The following is a 25,265-nucleotide window of genomic DNA, read 5'->3' as shown; positions in this document are numbered from 1 at the left end:
CCGTGTCACACTACGCATTGGAGACTGAGGATTGCGAATTGAGGATTAGAATTCAGCCAATTAGAACGAAATGGATTAAACTTAAAATTACTTGATTGGTCGAATTCTAATCCTTAATTCGCAATCCTCAATCTCCAATGCGTAGTGTGACACGGGCATTACGACGCAACCGAAAAAGAGTCAAGAATTAACCATAATGCAAATTGTACATACATATATATATCAGGGTTGTGTGTTTGTTTGGTAAAAACTAATGTTTTTTTTAAGAATAAAACGTACTGAGTTTCTTCTTAAATATGTTTTTAATGCTTTAAACAGTCCTATAAAAAAAACATATTTAAAACATATTAAAAACATCAATTTAGCACGTTTTAAACTATTTAAAACACGTTTAAAACATGTTTTTTTTACCAACCCTGATATACAGGGTGTTTCCAAATTAAATGGCAAAACTTCGGGAGCGTGTAGAGGAGTAAAAAACTAAGAAAAAAAGTCCTATAGACATTATATATATATATATATATATACCTTGATGACGATGTCGACTCCGTTGCTCTCCATCGAGGATGATTCCATCGAATCAAATTACACACGGAATTCCAATTAAACCAAGTAGCGTCGATCGGTTGGCGGGAAGAGGGAAGGATGATCATAGATCTGTTCTTTTTAGCTAAAGTTCTTACACGATTCACCAGTTCTCTTTTTCTCTCCAACGTGAAGGGAAAAGGAAGAAAGACGAACCGTACAAGAAGTTCAGCTAAAAAGAACAGGCCTCGTCTCTCAAAGATCTTCCACCGGCGCGATGACGTCATACGATATTACACGATCGTACACGACGTGTGAACGCATTATAACGAATATTCTACGAATATTCGCTCTCAGGTGATCACGATCGCGAAAATACCACACGCTTTCTGAGAAATATATACGTAAATACGCTCTCGCGTGATCCAACGCGACGCGAACTGCGAGACTGCGACCGCCAATGGCGCCAATTTGAAATCTATCGACGGAAGCGCGACTATCGAGATCTCGAAGGCGCGACGCGCAGCCAATCAGCCGCCGGCTTTCCGCAGACGCGAGAGGTCGTTCCGGTCGTTCGATTACTACGTGAGTCAATAATATATTCATGAACGTCTCGTTTGGTCTCGTCTTGGTCATCGCGAGAATCATAGATGCTGTTGAACCGCTGGCACGCCGAGGCTAAACCGTGAATTTAAAACGACAGACGGACGCGATTCGCGCGATTATTTCACGATAGAAGCGGCCGCTATTCACGCGCGACTTTTCCCCGGACGTCAGATCGCTTCTTGACTCGCGCATTACGGGAAGCCATCTTTCCTCGGTGGCCGCCTCTCCTATCCGGTACACGCGGTCGAAAAATACGTGTTGGACGCACGTAATCGCGCGCAAACGGAATTTCGACGTCTTCGAGACGTCGCGGAGATCTCGCCGGTGTTTATGGTGTTGCTGTAGCCGCAGTCGCCGGAAGGAAACATGGCGCGTTACGGGCAGAGACCCGAGAACGCCCTGAAACGGGCGAACGGTAAGTCGTGGGGTTCCGCCTGACGTCCTATACGAGCGTGACATGGCCGATGGTATCAAGCTCGGTTGGCCCGCATGGAGAAAGAAAGAAAGCTCGTACCCTCTCGAGGTATTCGCGCGGAAAACACGAGGTTGCGTACTCCGTGGTTCTCCGTTGTTCCCGCTCGTGGAGATAATCTCGCAGCTCTTTCCGATCGACCTACCGATGCGTCGCACAGTGTCTTGGAAAATCGGCGGGTCTTCAAGACTGCCCGTCTCCCGGTGGAGCTCCCTGACCTCTCTCACGACCATATGCGTTCGCATCGGACGGATCTCGTAATCATCGGGATTGCGAAATGCCACGATTATGCTATTTACTTCGAAATGCATGCGATACTCCTCTGATTACACGTAGTAATTTTTGCGTTTATTTAACACGTGGGACGCGTGTGAAAATACTGAGGTCTAAAAAAAGGTCTGGCCGAGCTTACTATCATATTTTATCTTGTAAATTTTGTATTTTTTAACATTACGTGTGCACATGGTGAGGATCGGTTTTGTTTTCTGTAGGAATAGGTCTGTTTTCTGTAATTTCTGTAGCTGAATCAGTATAAACTTCTTGAAATAGTTATACGTTTGGTATTTGGCTAAGGCAAGAAAGAAAGTTCTAGTGCAGTCTAGTCGAGGAATAAAAAAAACAGGCCTAAGGTTCGTTTGCATGACACGCTCCAACATGCTCCTACTATAGTTCCTACTCGCTCCAACGAGTGCATAGGAGTGAGTAAGAACTATGGTACGAGCATGTTGGAGCATGCGATGCGAACAAATCTCTAAATGTCTCGTATCTTCTCCTTTCGAATCTTTGTTACATAAGTAAAGCGAACACTCAGCTGTTATAAATTAATTTTTTATAATGTTTTCTCTTTTTTATAATACCTAGATATATATGTTTCACTTTAAGTCTAGGATGTAACACAGTATAGTTAAACAGTTTTGATAGATTAAAATTAATTTAAAGCTGATATTACATTCTAAAACTTTTAGAGTAAATCTGATTCGAAAGAGTGAAATCTCACTTTTACAGATTGAAAATTGTACCACCTTTTCAAGATTAGCTCAATTTTCATTCTTTAGAGTGAGATTCTACTCTAAAGAATTTAGAAAGTACTTTTCGTACAAAAAATTTTTCAAGCGTATTAATAGGCTGCAGGACAAAGATTCTCGATTCTCTTCTGTCTCGATTTTCAATCACAAATAGTGATCAAATATTTTTATATTCGATTAGTCAATTCTTATAACTACGCTTACGCAATTGTAGAATTGGTTTAGTCCATATTTATAATTCTTAACAGTTTTGGTATCGTTGTCGTTACGTAGTTTTTTTATCATATGTAAAACCTGTGCAATTACGATACCAACACTATTTCGTTAAGAAAAGGCTACAAAGTAAGAGCTTTAATTGCATATTTGGAACAACATTCCATATTTTTCAGCTTACATTTAATAATTATTATAATTATATATAATAAAAATTTATTGTTTAAAAAATTAATTTAGTTTTTAAATTAGTTTCTGAATATAGTTTGCTGATAGTTCTCTTCTTTTTTTAAACAGAGTTCATAGAAGTGGGTAAACCAGCTCGAGCATTAGATACATTACAAGAAGTCTTCCGTAATAAAAAATGGACGTACAACTGGTCAGAATCCGTTTTGGAACCTATAATGTTCAAGTATCTGGACCTCTGTGTGGAACTAAAGAAGTCACACATAGCGAAAGAGGGCTTGTTCCAATACAGAAATATGTTTCAATCTGTCAATGTTGGGAGTTTGGAGAATGTTATACGTGGTTATTTGAAAATGGCTGAAGAGAAGACTAATGCAGCACGCAAACAGAGTCAACAAGCAGTAATTGACATTGACGATCTTGATAATCTTGCCACACCTGAGAGCATCTTATTGTCAGCCGTAAGCGGTGAAGACGCGCAAGACAGGAGCGATCGTACTATTTTAACACCCTGGGTGAAATTCTTGTGGGAATCGTACTGCCAATGCTTGGAGTTGCTCAGAACTAATGCGCATGTAGAAACTCTCTACCATGATATCGCACGTATGGCCTTCCAGTTTTGCCTCGAGTATAATCGTAAGACTGAATTTCGTAAGTTATGCGAGAAATTGCGGAAGCATCTTGAAGAGATATGTAAACTGCCTCCACTCGTGTCGAACGTTTCTATGAATAAGGCGGAAACGCAACAGTTAAATCTAGAAACTAGATTAAATCAATTAGATTCCGCAATACAAATGGAATTGTGGCAGGAAGCCTTTAAATCTTCGGAGGACGTTCACGGTATGATGAATTTGTCGAAGAAGCTCCCTGTACCAAAAACAATGGCCAATTACTATCAGAAATTGGCTATGGTTTTCTGGAAGGCTGGCAATTATCTGTTTCACGCAGCTGCGCTATTCAAACTTTTACAGCTCTCTCGGGAAATGAAAAAGAATATGTCCTCGGAGGAACAGCAGCGAATGGCCAATCGAGTATTATTGGCAACGTTGTCGATACCGTTGCCATCCGCGCATCCTGAGTTTGATCGTTTCATAGAGACTGACAAGAGCCCGCTAGAAAAAGCTCAGAAACTCGCGACTCTTTTAGGTCTCTCGCAACCACCAACACGCGTCTCTCTCTTGAAGGACATTGTTCGTTTGAATGTTGTCGTTCTTGCGTCACCACAGTTGCAAGAATTATATTCGTGGTTAGAAGTGGAATTTCATCCGTTAGAACTCTGTAACAGAGTCGATTCCGTTATTCAAACGTTACAAGCAGACGAAAACAGTCCGTTAATCCAATACGTCCCAGCCTTGCAGGATGTTACACTTGTGCGTCTTGTTCATCAGATTTCTCAAGTTTATCAAACTATACAATTTTCCAGACTCCTGATACTCGCCAAATTCACCACCGATTTTCACCTTGAACGTCTTTTGGTTGACTGCGTGCGCTATAATGACATGCAGATCAGAATAGATCACGGCAAGTCATGTGTTCACTTCGGAGTAGATCTCTCGGAGGCGCAACGAGAAGATCATCCGGACGGTCCGGTATTGCAAGCAATGCCCTCCGAACAAATACGCTGCCAACTGGTTAATATGGCGACCGTGTTGCATCGTGCCATTAACGTGATAAATCCTAACAAGAAGAAATTCGAGCGCGAGAAAGTACGCAATGTGTTGGTCGTTCACTATCATGAAAATAAAATCAAGGATCATCAGAAAGTATTAGGGAGGCACAAAATTATCGAGGAGCGAAAGGAATACATCGAGCACATCAATACGGTCCGCGAAGAGGAGGAAATGCGCCGACAGGAGGAACTTCAGCGGCAGCAGATGTTGGCTGAACAGAAGCGACTGGAACAGGAGCGAGAGGAACGCGAACGAAAGCGTCAACAGAGCGAGATTCAGCAGATCAAGGATCGCCATCTCAAAGAAAAGATGCAGCAAATTTCACAGACAAGTCACGGGCAAAAGGTGCTGAAGAAACTCGACGAGGATGAAATAAAAAAACTGGACGCGGAACAAATTGCGGCGCGGGAAGCTGAAGAGCTACAGAAAGAGCGCAGAGAGATGCAACAGAAGCTCAAGTCTCAGGAGAAGAAAGTCGATTATCTGGAGCGTGCTAAACGACTCGAGGAGATCCCACTGCTGGAGAAGGCCGTGCAGGACAGGATGCAACAAGCGAAACAACTCTGGCGGCAGCAGGAGGACGAGCGAATTGCCGCGGCTATCGAAGAGAGACAGGAGGCTGTCGCGACTCAAGAGCGCTTAGAGCGTATGAAAGAGGATCACGGTATTTTCTTAGCTAAGATCTTAGCTGAGCGTAGGAACATATACACAGAAAAACTAAAAGAATTTGAAAAATTGTTGAACGAGGAGCGTGTCAAGCGATTATTGAAGCGCAAAATGGAGCGTAAAGCCGAGCGTAAGGCAAAATGGGAGAAGGAACGTGCAGAAGCTGCAGAACGAAGACGATTGGAAGAATTGCGTATCAAACAAGAAGAGGAAAAGAAACGTCTTGAAGAAGAGAGAGCTAAGAGAGAGGAAGAGGAGAAAATCAGACGGGCCGAAGAGGAAGCCAGAGAAGCCGAACGTATGGCTAAGCTTAAGAAACAAGCTGAGATTATTAGAGCTAAGGAAGCTGAAATTGAACGTAAATTGGAGGAAGAACGGTTGAGAGATAAAGAACTGACTTCAACATGGCGGCGTATGGATAATGATCGTGATCGCGAGCGTGATCGTGATCGTGATCGTGATCGCGATCGTGATCGTGATCGTGATCGTGATCGTGAACGTGAACGTGAACGTGAACGTGATCGTGATCGCGATGGTCCGAAATCTTGTGAGTATAATACATTTTCATGTTTTCTCACTAGATATTTTCGCATAACAAATATCGATGAAATTTAATTTGTATTATTTTATTGTATCATTACTAGCGATGGAGTCATGGCGACGTAATCCTGACAAAGACTCTGATGGACTCAAAAACGACACAGATCGCTGGAGGAAACGCGATGACAAGATCGAGGATTCTTCATGGAAGAGAAGGGAACCAGAAAGGGAACCACGTCGCGATATGGACAAATGGAGGAGAAACGATGACTCGGACCGATGGAAGAAGGATACTATGGATAAATGGAGGAAAGATGAGAATTACCAGGATAGAGAAGATGTAAGAGATCGAGATAGGTTAGACAACCGTGGTTTCGACAAAAGAGATGATCGCGACCGTGATCGTGACCGTGACCGTGACCGTGACCGTGACCGTGACCGTGACCGTGGAATAGATGGACGTGGAGTAAGTATACGTTCTACATCTTAATCCAATACATGTTACATACACTGTAAAATATTTTCTACATGTAGAATTTCTTTTTCTTCGCTTGTTGCTCTTTTCATTCACTTATATTTTATTTATTAATTATATTATATAAATTATATATTTACCCTCATTCTTTGGGTACGTATATTTTTTAATAATATTTGTATTTATTTAATTGCAATTGCAGATACGCGAGATTCCACGTGACACAACACGCGATGATCGAGATCGAGATCGAGAACGAGATCGTGATCGTGATCGTGATCGTGATCGTGATCGTGGTAGAATGTCCGATCGTCGTGGTGGTTACCGCGATCGTCGTGATGAACCAACACGGACAAGTACTAACCAGGACTGGCGGAAACGCGACCCGCCTCAAGATGCCCCAAGAGACCCACCCAAGCGCGAGTTAGTACATATATAGAAAATTTAGTAATAACCATTTAATAATAACAATTTAATAAAGCATAACAATTATACAAATGTTATACAAATTTTGAGCAAATTTTATAAACATTTATTAAGTTTTAAACATTGATTAAGCTTAATTAAATTTTAATTGAAACTTCAATTTCATTATATATTTCAGACGAGAGGATCGTAAAGATGACAGACTTCCGCCTAGACCTGACGAGAGAAGGCGACCATTAGAGGATGATGGCTGGTCGAAAGTTAGTCGGCGCTGACATCAAAGCCTCAGTTAATCACATACACACACACACACACATACACACATATACATATAGCTTTATATAAGTTTATTATTCTCTAAAGATATATTATATACATGAATAGACTTTTTATCTAATACGGAAGTCTGTCCATTTTTATTATTTAGTGTGTGGCTTTATTCTTCCAGACAAGAAAGTGGGAGGGAAATAGCTTTAGTAGTAGATGTATAGCGAGAATTTTAGAAACAAGATATTTTGGTTAGATATAATAGACTACATTGATTACTGTGCAAAACAGAAATAACAAATCCACATTTGAAATATCTGATCCAATATAGATTCAAATTATTTAAGGTATTAATTGTTTAGATGTTTCAAATTTACACAGATTCGCTATATTTTCTATTTTATACAGTTGATGGTCATTCTGTTATCACAATCAAAATATTTTGTTTCAAAGAATTAGAGAAGATATAGAAATATCAATAAAATTCTCTTCTATCCTACCCTTTCATTAGATTTTTTTACATTATCCCGTGTCTTATCACACATCTTTCCTTAAGAGGAAAATGTACGACTCTTAATGTACATTTTCTTCCCATCATTCCTATGAGCGATTATCCTTGTATATAATATACATGAAGCCATTTACGTGAAATAGATTATAAGAACAAGGATCTCGAAGTAATAGAAAAACTAAAGTACGTACGAGGGTTGTATAATATTCTATGACCTGTTCACTGTTTTATTATATTACGTCCGCGCGACATCATTGTAATAAATATACTCTCGAGAGGCAAACTTTTTATTGTATTTACATTTCATGATACGTTCCACGTACGATTTGCCACGGCAACGAAATTGATAAAATCGTACATTTTATGTAGAAGTAATAATCTCGAGAAATAATTGTTAAAAATATTAAATGTCTCGAAGAAAAGGCACGCCACGCTTAACTTATAAAATATCCTCTAACTAATTAAATTATATAGATAATAGTATATATATATATATATTAAATACGTCAAAATATATATATTATCGTTCTCGAGAGCCCAGTCTAGTCAAAACAAAAATCGCCTTTGTAAAAAAAGAAGAAAAAACATAGTGCTAAATAAGAATACAAGAAAAGAATTTTAACTTACAAAATATATCGGAAGATAACTCAATAACAAAAATGATATAACTACCGTCTGAATTCGTATCGCATAATTTACATACACATCTGTATACGAATATTTATACTACCAATGACAGAAACTTAACAAATCGAAGTCCGAAACGATAATTGTCTAGATTGCGGCCTTATTGATAAACAACTAATGTATAGATTAAGCTATAATAAAGCGTTTTTCCATGCTCAATCTCGTCTTTTTATGTCATATAAAGCGAATAGCGCGTAGCTTTCAATCGTAATCGATCGTTGTTAGACATAAAATGCTCGTTTTATGATTATTGTCGCTTTGGAATCACGAGTATTATGGACTGGCATAATATCAATGCATAAAATATGTCAAAATGTATACATTATATATCACACGTAAGCGATACATTCCAAATCTTATTGCGACATGTATGGCAAGTACTGTCCTTTATTAGCGCATCTCGCGCTTCAAACGTACTTGCTATGTTTATATTTGTGTTTTAATTTGATATAAAATTGCTCAATATCTGTTGCAAAACTGAATTGTATATAAGAAAATTACAAACACCTAGCAAGTAACTAGGAACTGTGCGAGGCAGAAATCTGTGTGAACGCAAATTCCGTTACTTAATCTCAGCTAATTTTCGTTCAATTTCGATATAGATACTATCAATTCGATATTACGCATAATAGCGTAATTCAATCATAGTCTTGCAATTTTTAAATTATTATAATGTTTAGTATAACATAATCGCTGCCGCAGTTTTCTCTTCAAGTGCAGGTATTGGTTCCAGACGATCATCCTTTTCTCTACCTGAGCCCCAGCCGACTAATGCTATACTAATGAGATGTACAACACCAGCGCTAACTACGAGCCTAAAACATTCAAAGAATAAGAATAAACTAATTATTTCAAATTTCAGACTATTGAATATAATTTAGTAATTGCAAGTAAAAAAAAGTTCACATTGAAAGGTGAACTTTATAATTTAGAAAAGAAATTTTTTTCAATTCTAAAAAATGCAAATATTTACGACAGTTATGTAATTAAAGATTAATTCAGTTAGCTAATTCGAATGGCACATTAACTTTATCTATATAAGTTGTTTTTCTTTAATATCAAAATAATTAGCAGTCTAAGGAATTCAACTCTTGTGACTATTACAATATTAATTAAACATTTGTAACTAAATTGCAAAAATCGGAAAAATGTGATAAAAATATTTAAATCGTATTAATTCGTCTCAATAGAAAAAATAAAAACATAGAAAAAAATTCTGATTCTCAATAGACGTTTAATTTAAAGATAGCAATTTTATCGTGTAAATGTAAAGATTATATATATCTATATATCTTACCAAAATGAATAACCGAGCTCAGCGGAACCTTCGCTGGTCCACATATTATCGATGTCCTCCTTCGGAAGCACATTAACGTATAGTCTCGTATAGTATTGCGCTAACCAAGTACAAGTGCTTGCTAAGCACATTAACACTAAAAATAAGTCACGAATAAGAGTCTATGCTGCATATGATATGTAATTATTTATGAGCTCAATATATTTTTTAGAGCTATTTAATTTTTTGCATTTTTTATACGAGTGTGATTCTCTACTTTTGAAACTTTATTAAAATCAGCGTTATAAATTAGAAAAAAATTATTTAATATAGACAGAGGTAAGATATTAATCTATAAAATATATTGAAAAAATAACAGCTAAGATCTCTGTTCTGATAAGTTTCTTTAGAAAACATTTTTTATAATTTAATAAAATAGTGTTAAAATAATACTTACGCATTAACATATTTATAAAGTATACACCAGGAATGGATAGAATCTTCGGTCTTGGGGAAGTAGCTGTATTTAAAACTGCCAAAAGTGCAGCAAGCGCAGCTGCTACCAAAGCAGCCGAAGTCGTTGTTAAGGTAGCGATCCAAAGAGCCCAAGACATCACCGATGGATCTTGCCGGATCATTTGAGGAACTGAAATTAGTCATTATTAAGATTTTTATTGTTTAATAATTTTATTCCAAACAAATGAAATGCAATTTCAATCATATCTAAAGATCTGTTTTCTATGGCTGAACTAGGATACATTTTTGGAATTTAAAGTGAGATTTAGATATGTTTGATATTTGGCGAAAGCGAGAAAGAGAGTTCTAGTGCAGTCTAGTACAGGAATAAAAAACAGATCTTAAACTAATCTATAAAATTTGCTTTTAAATTAATCTATAAAATGTATTATAATTATGAGCTGATAAATGTATTATAACTATATATATACAAATAACTAATTATATTCTTAAATGCTGCGATAAACTAAATTTATAGTATCCTTTTTAAATCTTTGAGTGCTATAATTAAACATTTTTTGTAATAATTATATATTTAATATATATTTTGTAATAATTATAATTATATATATATATTTTAATATTATTTTATAGCATTATTTATACAATTTTTATATTATGTGCCATCGATAATCTGCACCGTTGAAGTAAATTTAAATTGCTACTACAAATGTAACAGAAACGAGGATCTCGATTAAGCAAACGTTGCGTAATGTCCGAAAATTGAAACGGAGCCAGCTCTCGAGCGATTAACTTTACATATGAAAATATATCTTCAGTAACGTCATACTTGAAAATATCCACAATGCTTCGCTACTTCTGACGTCTTTCGTTGATGCGGATGTATTGCATGCCGTGGAAACTAAAAGCCGCTGCTATCGTATTTTATATTCGTGATGTACGCTCGAGAGTGAAAGAACGAATATAAGTAGGAATATTTCGCGCATTACGCTTCCAGGATACGACGAAGTTTCCGTGAGACATTTCAACTTACGACAGCGTGAATAACGGATCATTGCATTCGCCGGAGGCGGCAGTCAAGTTCCACGAGTAGCTCCGACTCGAAAATGTATCTACCACTAATGTACTCAGATACTCAAAAACTTATCTGCCGGTAGTCGCGTTATTTCTATCGTTTCAATTCGAATGATGTAACATTTCTCATTTCTATATGTCCCAATGTCATTTCTCTGATTAAAATTAAAACTGCACGATATGTAAGACAACATTAGAGTTCATCAATTTCAATTTCTAAAATTCCATTATTCTTATCGAATTTATTATCAGATTTAAAATCAGAGGTAGCTCCTTCACAAATGTACGAATAATCTAATTTTTGTTTACATGATGATTGATGATGTCGTAATGCATTCATACTGAAAATACTTCTAGGAAATGCGCTTCGTAAACGTTAGAGACGTAACGTAAGCTGTGAACACCGCGATCAGGTGGAATTATCGACCGCTCCTTCTTCCTATCTCTCTCCCCTCTGGTCCGCATAAAATTGATCGCGTACTAGAATCTGATACTCTTACCGCGGTCAGCATCAGTAACGCGCGATGATACGAGTAACGCGCAGGCACGTGAAAGTAGACTACGAGGCTTGCTCGTTGATTTTTGTACGCTAAAACTAGTTTCCGTGTCTATTGTTATCCGCATACGTCTCGTAACTTGGTGGTTTTTGTTATATATATGATAACATGCAAGCATGCACATGCCTGCGGTTTTATACTGTGAGAGAAATTCAAACGTGCATATATATACTCGCTCCCAGATATGTATGCTCGAATTATACGCGAATTACACGCTCGAATTTCTCTCTAAAATACCGCCTTTGTCTCGTTTCTTAACAAAATTAATAAAATCTGAAACGGTTTCATTATAATTATTTTATTCATTTTAAAGATGTACTAGTAATTAAGAATCGCATTTTTTCAAATCAGATTCTTTAATATCTCAATCGGACTTTTTTAATAAAGAGATCAAGATATTGAAATTATCTAAATAGGATTTTAATTTGAAACTTAATATATTAGTATTATACATATATTATAAATAAAAATAATAATAACACAATCCGTAAAGGCCATACGAGTCACGGGCTGCTGAAGGTGCCAACGATTAATTTCAATCTTAATTAATCATTAATGTGTAGAATCCTCTTTATTGAACGTTTCGACTCACTTTGGAGTCCTCCTCAGCAATACATATGTGTAATTAATATGTTGAGTATTCCGTCAACATGAGTCACTTACAGGTTCCCGACTGTAGTGGATCCTGATTGAAATATCAAAATTAAATTGATTTATCAAAGGAAAAAAAAATCTAAGTAACTCATCTCAAACGGAACATTCAACATGTTTCATGAGCTTTGTAAGTTTATATTAACAACAATTAAATCTGATCTTCATTATATACATTTAGTTAATTTCAGTCTCACATCTCCGAATAATGTAACGTGTTTGTCGAACATTTTATAATTTGTAACGGACAACCAAGACACAAAACAAAACAATCAAGAGAGAAAAACTAACTTATACTATTCGCTACATATTAGTCATGAATTATGTGTGTCAAAGATGTGAAAAATAAAAAACCTTTTAGTTATAAATTAATTAGTCAGTTCACATAACATCGTGTTTATATATTATATATTATAAAGTTTTTTTTTTTTATATATTATAAAGTTATACAATAATGACTTTATTTTTATATTTTCGTCGAAGAAAAATTCTTTTTAAATTGGCCAAAACGCTGCGATTAAAAGAATACCTGATGAAATACTAATCGTAGAATGCATGTTTACGTAGGTATCCCTTAGGACCCATTATCCGCCTGAATGAAAGAGAAATGTTTCTCACAGCGCGTGCCAGCGATTCTGTTGTTCTTCTCCGGAAGTACGGCATAATAGCTACGTAAAAGTCGCTTGCTCATCGGCATGATTATTATGCATTGTGCATAAGAAATTTATCTTTTTCGCACGTGACATAATGCATCCTTACTTTACAAAAGTGCACCTGGCGGATGTGGCAATACTTAGAAACGGATCAGATTTCTTAAGATTGAGACATAAAAATTTAGTGGTATGCAAAGTTCCGGAAATAATTCCGGAATTTGAGTGAAAATTTGATTGATAAATCATAATATATTAAAATTAAAGAGAAAAAGGAAAAGAGAAAGAGAGACAGGCTCTATTACATTTGAAAGATCTCTTTATGAACTCCATTTGTAAAGACACTATTCTAAGATGCTATGAAGAGCGGATGTTTCCGGTTGAGTGCTTCGACTGCTATTGTGTTAGTTATAGCACGATAACAGTTTCTTCTCGTAATAACAATAACGATTTAAATCAAAAATATAATTAAAAGAAATGATGGACAAAAAATTTTCTACAAAGGGGGAATTTATTAATCGGAAAACTTGATAATAATCTGAACAAAATACGCTTTACTTTTATTAAAAGTAATTAACTATATTATATTAAAAATGTTAAAAATAATTAACTGCACTACGTATAACTCCACGCGTAAACAAAATTTGCGTTAAAATCTTCCATCAGTGTGCTCGTGAATTTTGCATTTCTCTCTTTTTTTTTTTTTTTTTGAAAAGTTATTGCGAGTACTCTGAGCATCCATTACAAAGGATGTTGCGATGCGTCCATCGATGATGTGACCATTTCGATCGGTACGCAAAATCAATGGAATGAATTTAACGACGATTACCAAATCAATGATTTATCGCACACGCATGCACCAACTATAGGCATCATCGGACGCTGAATAGAACTCTAATGCACTCAGTTATCAGTCGCAGATTTATTGTCCTGGCTCATACCAGTAGGTTCCATCATTCACGAGCCTTTCTCTCGCGGATATCTCCGTGCGATCACAATTCGTCGTGCGAGTCACTCGAATGGCGCAGTTTGAAAAGAATCCAACACGATCGCACAATACTCGGATCTCGTTACGATTTACGAAGGTGTCACAAGATAATCACCCCCGATGGAGTAATCCCGGCGAAAAATAAGAGCATTAAAGAAAATTGGTAGGAATTTATTTTACGAGATTGGGTAATTCTAGAAACTAAAAAAAGTAAGTTTTAAACAGGATTTTAAATATATTCTTTTAGTTGTCCTTGTTCCTCGTGAGACAAATGAACGGTTTTCTTTATATTATAGAATTTAACGATATTCGTTTTTTTTTTACATTTTTAATCTTCTTACAAAAATTAAGTCATTTCATGTATTTTTATTAGAATATTTCTTATAAAACAGACTTCCCTCAGTTTCTTTTAATAGATTGAATTTATTTATCCTCATTCAAAAGAGACTTGTTTCAACTAGTTGCCTGCATAATTATATGATATACGCTTAAGATAGCAAAAGTTGTGGAATACTCTGCATATTACTGCATTAAACTTCACGTAATTTGAAATCTTAACTAATGATAATAATATCTTGCAGTCAATCAATTTTCGATTGGAACACGCACGATTAATGTTCAAAGTGCACACCGTTCAAGGTTACAATATTCTGTCGAGAGAAAGATCAAGTGATTACGCGGGAAACATAATTGATGTTGCACAAAGAGAAAGGCGGAAAGACCAACATACCGGATATATGATACGTCCTCCATCCATAGGCGACGTTTAATTCCTTTTTACCCTGTAATAGACCGAAATGAACTCTGCCGGCACTCTCTTGTGGATTCGGCGTTCTCCACGGTCGCGCCTCGACCCAATGCTGTGTCACAAGGGCGGCGCAGACAAGTCCACCGCCCAACAATGACAGGAAGAAGGTCGCGAAGATCGTGCCTCTTCGAAACATCGACGTCATCCTCGGATCACGAGATGATCCAGCTTTCGGATAGCTTGCGAGCACTGCGAAGTAAAAGAATAATGAAGATATATTTAAAAAAGAAGTCTTTTTTTTAATAAAAAAACATGATATTTAAGAAGAAGCCTCTTTTTAAATAAAAAATTTATTATATCATATTTTTTGCATTTTTCATACGGAAATATATATTCTTATTACGGCTGCAAAAGTTTTTAATAATATATATATTACATGTATATATATATATATACACACATACATATAGTTTCCACACGTAATTTCACGATTATAAATAAAGATCATTTTCGTAAAGATTTTAAAGTATTTTAAACTTTAGAAAATACACAAATCTCTTTTCTTTGAAAAACTAGAAGCGTCAAGTAATTATATATTTATTACATTTATGTAACAATTAAAATAATTATATAATAATTATTTTAAATACACAATCTTACAAATATTTCTTAAAGATATTAAAATATATATAAAAATCACTTAATATAATTTTTGTATATATTTGTTAAAATGATGAAAATTAATCCGTGACACATCGTGGATAATAAAGGACTGGAAAATCGTATGTATTAAAGGTTAAAACTTTCCTAATATCAAATTGAAATAAAGAGTAAAAGTTTCTTATCTATTGAAAGCCGCTAAACGTACTTCGCGAAGAACTCTTCGCACACATTCTCTTTAGATCTCCCGATTATATCTTTCCCGATTATATCACTTCCTTTTCTGATTACGTTAAGAATATTTTCTCACTTTGCCAAGCATGTCAAAATTATGACCAGTCAACAAAGACCCATAAAAATAATCGTCAGAAAAAAATCGGGCGAATGCACGTCTTTCCTTCCTTCACGCTAAAGTAAAAAGACCTTTCATCCTCTATCCCGCACGTAGCGCGAAAAGCAAACGTCTTCGCGATCTCTGCATGGAGCAGAGTCTCGCCTCGCTGCATCTTATTAACATCATCCGCGCGTTACATGAGAACTTACCGATGGAAGCCGCTACCGTCGGAATAACAGTACAAATTTTTAACGTTGGAAACACTTCGATCCTTCTCGCGCAAACGAAATGAAATAGCGTTACTGCTCTGCCTGAGAAAAATTCTTTCGTGATACGCGTTACAGTAATTTGGAAGAAGCAGAAAATCGGTAAAAATATAGTAGGTAATTATAAGAATAAACGAAAAAACACGCGTGCTGAAATAAACACAACAACAAATTTTTTTAATTTATTTACTTTCGTAATACGTAAACATTCGTTGATATTAGGTTTTGATTTATTTAGCCAAATTCATATAAACAGAGAATTAATTATACATAAGGTATTTCGCATAGTTCTTTCGGTCTACAGATTCTTCAATGAACATTTTAAATACTCAATTATTTTATTATCATTGGGTGAATTATTAGTGAAGATTAAATGTCAATTGCATTGTATTTAGAACTGTCAATTTTATTGTTTTCAGAAAACAATAAAATGACTTTTGCGATGTTTTTCAGCTTTCGTATCACTATGCATCGGTGGAGCTTATTTTCTTTCTCTCTAGAACAATGTTTTCTCCATCGTTTAACTGACCGGAGACGCATGCGACATACTACTGTTTCCACGCAAAAAGAGAGAGAACACACGAGACGTGGGCATTGGCAATCTACTTGACGACAGTCACTATTTAAATTATGCCACACAGAAACTATGCCGCTTTCGCAACAATTATCCGGTCTGATAGAAGAATCTGCGGGTGTGAAAGCGTCTTGAAAACGAAGCACTCAAAGCTTCGATATTTTGCATTTAACAATCGTTATATATAAAAATAGTATCCTCAGGAAAATATAATATTTCGGACATAACGCGAGACGCAATTAATTAATAAATTATAAAACAATTTTCAGAGCTGACAAGAAAAAAATGCTATTAGAAATTATCAATTTTGCAAATGACATGACTATCATTTCTGACTATTAATTACAATAATTATACTCACATTACACATAACCCAATTTTATATGCGCATATTCTATTATACCTTGAATATATAATGCAATTATGCAACAATAGTTAAACATAATAGACTATTGAGAGAAAACAGTTACTGAAGCGATAAGTCATAATGGTACACATAATTACAAATATTTTATTGGAAAAATTGATTTTATTAAATTAATTCGTCAAACGAATCATGCTTCATATAATTGAATTAAATCAATAATTCAACTAAAGATCAAATTATATAATTAACTGACAAGTTTACCTTCAAATCGCTTAAATATAAAAAAAATGAGGATTACATGCCAAAGATTATATAAACTATTTTTTAGAAACACAAATTTAAAGCAGTTTGAAAGTAAGCTCTCCAATTTCACTTTCCGTGAATTGAAAGAACGTGTAGTTACCTTGACCCTGACTCTCCGCGAAGTGCACCTGGTTAAGACTTCGCGAGAACTCGCCCTGCTTGACCTTCTGCGAGAAGTCGGCGTTCCCGAGTTTCTTGGAGAACTTGACACGGCAATTGTTGCCGCGCGGCTTCGCCGCCCTTAGCAATGACGACGCAGCGGGTTTCGGTCTCTTGGCGAAGGTGTACGGGATCGTGTAAGGCTGCGCCACGTAAAAGTAGATCGGCCGATAATCCTCGTGGGGCTGCGGCTGCTGCACATTGAAGCCGCCACCGTTGATGTTTGTGCAACAACCGGTGCTGGTGTACACGCTCGGTGCGCCGTTGCTGCACGCGTACGAGTTCGCGTAATGCACCCCGTAGTGGTTCGCCGTTTTTCGTGAATTACCTTCCACGGTTCTCAATGAAAAAGAAAGAAAGGGATACCGCTAATCCCACCTCTGATAGCATAAGATTTTTTCAGAATTTCTTTTAAAATCTTCTTCAGAGATCTAATGATGCGCTTTCCACTGCGTTCTACAACGATCTCTTTACGACGCGATTATTCGAGATCACTTCCGGCAGTGTCCGTTCCGCGTTGATCCGTTGGCACACAGATTGTCTGCCGATCTTTGAATGAGAACAAACGATCTCACCTTCAAAGATTCGCTTTTCTCTTATTTATTAAGCCAAACGTCCTCTTGTACTTTTGTTATTTTCAACGGGTCAGTTTCGAAAAGTATTTTAAATCGCGGAAGAAATTTGGCATTTTTTCCTCTCCACTTCGCGAAATCGATCGTCTCTCAAATACGGTAGAAATATTCCTTCCGTGACTCGTGGAGTACATCTACCTGAGTTAATAGAAAGAGAGTGTTCTTTAAAAATGAGGGCTTAGCGTTAATCTCGAGCTGAAAGTCGAAGCCCCCGCGGTGTCGCGGTGCTCCTCTTTCTCTCCTTATCACACGAGTTATCAGAAGCCACAGGTGGTGGATTGCGGAAAGCCGTTCGGCCGTGGATACCTTCACGATCTTTTATTACGTATATTTCGACGGCTGCCGGCTCGCGAAGTTAGAAAAGGAGAATTCTCCACTTTAGCTCGTCGCTTCAGAGAAGTTTCTTTCAATTCGAAGGCAACGTGTGTCGCTTAAATTACAGCGCGACAATTTTCTTGCTCCTTTGTTTCCAATCAAATCCTATTGTGCGTGATTTCTAGGAATTCTGAAACGTCGGCGTTTCAGAATCCACCTCGAATACCGTTTGATGTCGGGACTTCTTAATGGTATCTTGGAAACGTGTGTTTTTTTACCACGTGAGATCTCACGGTGTGTCAACTGTAAAAGAAAGCAATACGTTAGGTGATTAAATTACACTAAATTTCACTGTGTAAACTGTGTTAACTGTACACGGAAAGAACGATTCTGCTGCAGTATCTAAATATTCAGCTAGATACAGATCTGAAAATAATTTTGTTAAATCATTAAAATAATTATGTATTCTCAAGCTGATTGTTAAAATGTCAAATGTCTGCAGCATTGCTTATTATGCTTGTATTTTCGACATAGTTATTTTGATGGATCCAATAAAATTATTTTCAAATCTGTAATTAATTAAATTTTTCGACCTAATTAAATTTAAAGAATTCTTATTTCTGATCGAAGCAGATCTTAATTGCTTTAATTATTTAGTGTGAATTTATATACATTTTGATTCCACAAACTGCGCGTCGAATTGTTTTTTCGGACTTGAAATGCATTCATGCACAGAACCAGAATAGAAATATCACACATTAAATTGTGCAAGCAAATTTAATAATTTTTTATGGTAATAAGCATCTAATAAGACTTAATTAAATTTATTATCTCGTCGATCTTATTTTAAATTCAAATTGTAGTTGTTAAATTTTTAAACTTCAGCGTTCTTTCCGTGATATAAAAAAACACAAAGATAGAACAGTGACAAATAAAATATATGAAAAGGAAATACAACACTTATGTTAGAAATTCTAGTCGAGCATCAAAGTACAATGAGTTCTTGGAAAGTAATGCGACACATTTATTTTCTCTAATCCTTAAATATTATTTTCTTATAGCTTAAATTAGCTTAAAATACCGACAGTCTAAGACATCACGTTTTATTCTCAACGTCGTGAATAAGTACATGCATTACACGATCGCATTATTTTAATAATAACACAAGGACTGTTTTGTACTTTCTTTTAGGATGTTCCGGACGTCTCTATGAAAATAGAGAAAGTTTAAAAACAAAAACATTTAAAAGGTAAGAATTATTAAATAAGCATATTTAGAATTTAAATAATCTCTTTCTTGAATTCTCTTTCTTTCGACTTCAAAGTTTTACATGAAACCAGGAAGAAACAAAGTTTTAGCATTACTAAAGTAACGCCTTTGTATGAAAATTCCAAGAACAAAATTGACAAACAGCACAAATAGAAGCTGAGAGACTGTTGGGAAAATAGAGTTTCATTTCGCATTGACCTGAATTTGAATTGAAAAGTCAGACAACGCCGGCGTATATTTTTAGAGTAAAAATACACAAATCTACCGAGCTGCCTTCCGTTTAAGATCGCGCGAAATGGAATGAGGAAATTTCATTGGGGATGCGGAAAGAGCGGAGAAGATACGGAGAGCTTCGTATTTTCTCCGAGCTCGAACCAGTCTCACACTGGGTTTTGTAAGCTACGATGCTACTTAAAGTCTCAACGTTAAAATAAAATGAAACGAATTGCTAATGATCTGTAATAAGCAGGCAACCGCGGGACAATCGCTAACGGTACGATAAAATTTAAGAGGCGCGATGTGTAATAACCGTTTCTTGCTATCTGACATTTCTCAAGTGTACTTCATTACTGCTGGAAGAAACTTTGTTATTTGCCGTTAGTACTAATGTAAGATTTACATTTACATCTTTTTCATGGTTAAATATTATAACTACATGTATTATAACTAAAGTTGAAATGATCTACCAAAAAAGATCACAGAAGGCAGAACGGTCGGTTTAAACTCGAAGAGAGATAATTTTATGTTGTTTGTATTTAAGTTTTTATGTAACAGCTGTTCAAAATAATTTCTCTCTCATTCCTCGTCATTCACGAGACTTTAAAGTTGAAAGGGAGAATCGAAAGAAACAAATGGAATTATTGTCCCGAAATTTTCATCTTAAAATCATGCAAACGTTTGTTTTTATATCATTTTAATTTATTTATCGATGTTGCGGAAAATGAGTTTAAGCAGAGATTCATGTATAATGCTGTCCTGCAACATTCTTGACAGAACTGGAGCAGCAATTGTCGCGACGTAACGTATTGCATGCGCGCCGCTGCATATTATTAAATGCGGACTTAAATGTACACCAAGTATTTTCCTATTACTATCCAAGCTATCTCCGTTAGCTGTAACGTAGGAAATATTCGATCAAAGGAAGGGAAGAAAATTCCAGAGCGTAAAACAAATTCCATTCTCTCAAATGAGCGAAACTCGACGTATCTGCGGGATAGGAATATAGTTTTGTTAATTTATTAAATTACAAGTTCATTAATCTTTCTGGTTTTTGGTTTTTATTTGTACAGGACGTACGAGGCAGACCGGATTACAGGATATGATAATTGCAGAATATTAAAATGAAATGTTCTTCAGTAGAAATTTCATATATAATATAATACATGATATATGTAATATATATTTAATACAGAATATAAAAGAAGTATAAAAAAAACAAAATATAATAGATAAAAATACGAGAAAAAAAAAGAAAAAAAGAGCATTTCGTTATTACTTTCATTATTACGCTTAGTGTTTTACTTGTTAAATATTTTTATAAATTGTACTATTTTAGAAAATTTTCAAATTGGATTTTAAATAGCTGCTTCAAAAGTAATCGTGGGTTGCTGGTTTTCTGAACGTTCGCGAATAAAATTCCGAGATGGATACAGATTCAAGACGCCAGTACGTCGGTAAACGTCGAAAACACATAACCGTCGGTATAAAATTGTGCGAAATTGCTCGTGTGGCCCGTGAGATAAAATGAGTTTTGACATGACTGCTCCGCACCGTGTCGGATTCGCATGACCCGGCGCGATATGACAAACGATTGTGCGCGCACACGCGTGACGGAAGTGTTATCACGAGACGACGTAAGAGCGAAGAAGACGAAGGAATGCACGCATACACGAGAGGAATGGGTTGACGAGGTCGGGTGAATGCCGTTAGACCGTGTCACGTCGCGACTACATACACGTTGTGTGAAACATCGTCGCCTAGGAGGAGAAGTAGAAACGGACGGACCGAAGGAGCGAGATGGAAACAAAGAGAGAGTTCTAGGATCGGAATCTGCACGATCCTGATTGTCTCCACGCGAAATCAAACCTGTCACGAGTGAGTTTCGCCGACCGGAGACGGCGAGACATTCTATCAAATTTAAGCGATTGTGTGAAAATAAAACGAGTATTTCGTATCCTGAATTGATATTTACCGTGTGCGTGTTAAAATGTTAGGTTTTAGCCTTCTTCGTTAATTGCTAAATTTGTTATATTCAATTAAATAAAAGAAATTCTGTATTCGGTCAGAACAGATCTTAGTGTTCTGTAAATTCATATAATAATTGTTTATTATAATATATTCATTTGTCAGGATTGGGAAGTTACTTTACATATAAGTAACTTTACTTATCTTATATTTGTTAGAAACTGAGTATAAAAAGTATACAAAATTGGAGCAAATGATAAAATATAATATAGAAAATAAGATACCTGAACTTACTTATCGTACTCAATTTTTCTATAATAAAAAGTAACTGATAAATAACTTGTAAAGTAATTTTCCCTACCTTACTATTTGCATATTTTAACGTACTATTGTAATAATTAAGATTAAAATATTTGAGACAAAATAGACTGTAAAATGACAAGCCAAAATTTATTAATTTAACTTAAAACGCTAAATAAAGCAATGAATATAAGAATATACGACATCAATTATTTTTCTTACAATTATTATTACAAAGAGAAAAATGTACTGAATTTTGATAAATATTTATTTGAATAGTGCCAGTTGAATATTTATTAAATATAAACATATATTTATTTGATACAAGAATTATTAATTTGATTTAACTATTATTATTTTTTATATAGTAAATATTTATTTACTAGAAATAAAATGTTACATTAATAAGTAATATTCAAACAATTATTTATTAAAATTTAGTATATTTTTCTCCTAATATGTAAATTATTGAAAAGTCATTAACATGAAAGATTTAAACTTATTTAAAAACAAGAGTATAAATAAAATTTTCAAGTAAATATTTTTTTTAAACAAAGTATCTTTGACTACAATGTGAATACACAACAATTAGGAAATAAAGATTCTAAACGATCAAGATGGATCTTTAATGCTTAAATAATTCGATGTGAATTTATATCATATCCAATTCTGCAAATTGCGAGCCGAATTTAACTTTTCAGTTTTGAAACGCAATCCAACAGAACTAGAGTAATAATACCACAAATTAATCTTTATTATACAAGATCGGGTTTAGTGACCGAGCGATTCCTGTTCGTGTAAGTTTCTTTGAGTTTTTCGTCGATTACAAATTATACTACATTTTATTAATTTCCAAAATAAAGTTTCAATATTTATTCTAGAAAGTTGAAAGTATGTTAGTAAATATTTAGAAATTTTTTGAACCATTCTGAATAGGTGAAAAAACCAACGGATTCTAGTGACCCATGTTTGGACAGGCACCAAATTGTACCTTGTATTGTATAAGAGTTAAATTTACGTGTAATTTAATAATATTGATGCTCATAGGAAGATCTTAATAATCCGATGCTGATGGTATCTTAAAACCGGTAAATAATTTTATTTTTAACTTATAAATATTTTTTTTTATCTTTACATATGCTTCGTTTTAAAATCTGTAGATAATTTTATTTTTAACGTGTAAATATTTTTCTATCTTTACGTTTGCTTCGTTTTTCTACCGAGGGCACGATCGAATACATGATATTCTCCATATCATTTCTTTCTCTCGGTCCGCGATCCGCTGGATGTTGACTCGTCGTTATAACCGGTTCGGCGGTCGGTCCGCTCGCGCATTTTTTCTACCGTACGATGTGCGTGCCTCTCGTGACGCAACTTCGTCGACATATATTGCCCCCGGGATATCAGACAGAGAGATGCACCACAGCCCGGTGCATCCTGCGCAAAACTAGGACACATAATCGACCATAGTGTGTCTCTCCTCCCTACCTACGAAATGTCTTTCGAGACCTGCGAATTTCGGGCGAGCGATGCGATTCTCCGCGATTCTCCCCGACGCGACGAAGAAGCGCACACACGAGATCGAACCCGGCCCCGACGATCTGTTTTGACTTGACCCAGAAAAAGCGGATCCATCGAAGTTCCACCGGGTGGAACCGGCGGCTTTCAATTTTTCTAAAATCGCACCGTAACGCCAGATCGCATTCAAATGTAAAACTTTTGTCACGCAGCGCGGAATGCGCGCCGCGATGCGCCGATCGTCGCGATGCAACAGCTATCCCATGAATAATTTAATGCCCGACATAGTTCCATTGTCGTGTACTAATGGCATTGTGCGCGACACGTCGATCTCGCGCAGATCGGCTCATTATCATTGCGCATTCCTCGCTTTATTTCGAAATAAAGATGAGACAACGGTCACCGACACGAATGCAAATTCAGGAGCGGCGCGTGAAAACGGAATTCGATCGGATCTTTAAATCACGGTGAATCAGTTTAACATTCATCGCGTCTAATATTATCGCATTTTAATATAACTCCTCCACACATGATTTTTTTGAAACCATATTAAAAAAGATTTCTTTAAAATTCAATTCATGCGCACTTTAATATTTAAATGATTCATACCAGACAATTAATTTTTTTTCTAAATTTTGACTATTTTTCCAATATACATTATTATGTGCGTTAGATCTCAGATTTCGATAGAATTAAATAATTTCAACGGATCTAACTTTGACCGATTATTGGGGTTCTTTATATTAATGTAAATAAACTCACACATTAATATCAAAAATGTCAAGCTTAATACTTTTCAATATTAACAAAAAAGTTAAATTCATTATCTATAAACAAGAAAAATTTAAATTAAATTTGTTATGTAGCAAGAGTACATTAATTGCGTTTCATGCATAATTATGATTATTAAAAAGTTCGTTTAAAATTCTTAATTAAATTACATCCAATATTCAAAGATAAGATACACTTTCCAAATGATTGATCACTAAAAATGCCTACGTAAAGGCTTGAGAAAGTTTGAAAGCGTCCCAGCATCACTTTTTTAACGCATCTCCGGATTGGGTGACTAAAATGTAGAAGGTGAACTAAATTTAAATATACAAATAACAATAATCCTTTTTTGTATTCTATATTAAATTACAGAAGAAAAAAATCACAAATAATCTTTTAATAACCTAATGTATCACTTCTATCTAATTGTATAACATAACATATTTTTAAGGGAAACAATTTAAAAATAAATCGAAAGTTATAAATGTGTGATGAAAAAAAATTAATATAAAGAGTATATACGACTTATAAATTCAATAATTGAAACGAGCCAAAGAATCGAGAAAAATTTATTGAAAGTTCGCTGAAACGCAAACTGTTATTAGTTTCGTCCCTCCGAAAAAAAAAGACAAAGCAGCTTTTTTCTCGCGTTATTTTATCATCACAAGCGTCGTTGATCCGACGAGCTGCAGGACTCGTTCCGGCGCAGGTGCGACGCGATGGGCCAGCGACGAAACAAAGCCGGTCGTATCGAAAAGGGATTCGCGCGGGGTGCGGGTATTTCCGCGAGGAGCAAGAGAGTAACGCGAGGAATTTTACCTGCATCGCTTTGGCATCGTTTGCGTCCCGTTCCGCTGCTCCGCGACCGTCGCGTCGTGCACGTTCCTTCGTTTGCGTCTCACTCTTCCTCTCTCCTTCCCTCC

At 35.7% G+C, this 25,265-nt stretch overlaps 2 protein-coding genes across 6 annotated transcripts in view; one reads left to right on the top strand and one right to left on the bottom strand.

The window, feature by feature from the left end:
* Positions 1-1,190: 1,190 nt before the first annotated feature.
* On the top strand, positions 1,191-7,479 carry eIF3a (eukaryotic translation initiation factor 3 subunit A). Of its 5 annotated transcripts, none has more exons than XM_018445840.1 (6): positions 1,199-1,546; positions 3,139-5,910; positions 6,008-6,369; positions 6,581-6,631; positions 6,662-6,801; positions 6,983-7,479. In XM_018445840.1, exons 1-6 carry the CDS (start codon positions 1,498-1,500, stop codon positions 7,077-7,079), a joined length of 3,471 nt encoding a protein of 1,156 aa, XP_018301342.1. In that variant the 5' UTR covers positions 1,199-1,497; the 3' UTR covers positions 7,080-7,479. The 5 variants fall into 5 exon arrangements, with proteins under 5 accessions (XP_018301345.1, XP_018301344.1, XP_018301342.1 ...); XM_018445841.1 differs by having other exon boundaries at positions 1,200-1,546; positions 6,008-6,306; positions 6,337-6,369; positions 6,581-6,801; XM_018445843.1 differs by lacking the exon at positions 6,983-7,479 and having other exon boundaries at positions 1,191-1,546; positions 6,008-6,306; positions 6,337-6,373; positions 6,581-6,680.
* A 620-nt stretch (positions 7,480-8,099) lies between these two features.
* The window catches only part of LOC108721297 (uncharacterized), a 21,192-nt gene continuing 4,026 nt past the window's right edge, over positions 8,100-25,265 (bottom strand). The window contains exons 7-11 of the mRNA XM_018445774.1: positions 17,295-17,721; positions 14,673-14,939; positions 10,003-10,191; positions 9,567-9,702; positions 8,100-9,084 (exon numbers count right to left, since the gene is read on the bottom strand). Coding sequence (XP_018301276.1) covers positions 8,946-9,084; positions 9,567-9,702; positions 10,003-10,191; positions 14,673-14,939; positions 17,295-17,721 — 1,158 coding nt within the window. The 3' untranslated portion in view covers positions 8,100-8,945. The remainder of the gene's footprint in view (positions 9,085-9,566; positions 9,703-10,002; positions 10,192-14,672; positions 14,940-17,294; positions 17,722-25,265) is intronic.

Source organism: Mycetomoellerius zeteki, unplaced genomic scaffold (genome assembly GCF_001594055.1).
Source record: "Mycetomoellerius zeteki isolate Tzet28-1 unplaced genomic scaffold, Tzet1.0 scaffold167, whole genome shotgun sequence".
Classification (NCBI taxonomy): domain Eukaryota; kingdom Metazoa; phylum Arthropoda; class Insecta; order Hymenoptera; family Formicidae; genus Mycetomoellerius; species Mycetomoellerius zeteki.
This window is presented reverse-complemented; position numbering and strand designations above follow the sequence as displayed.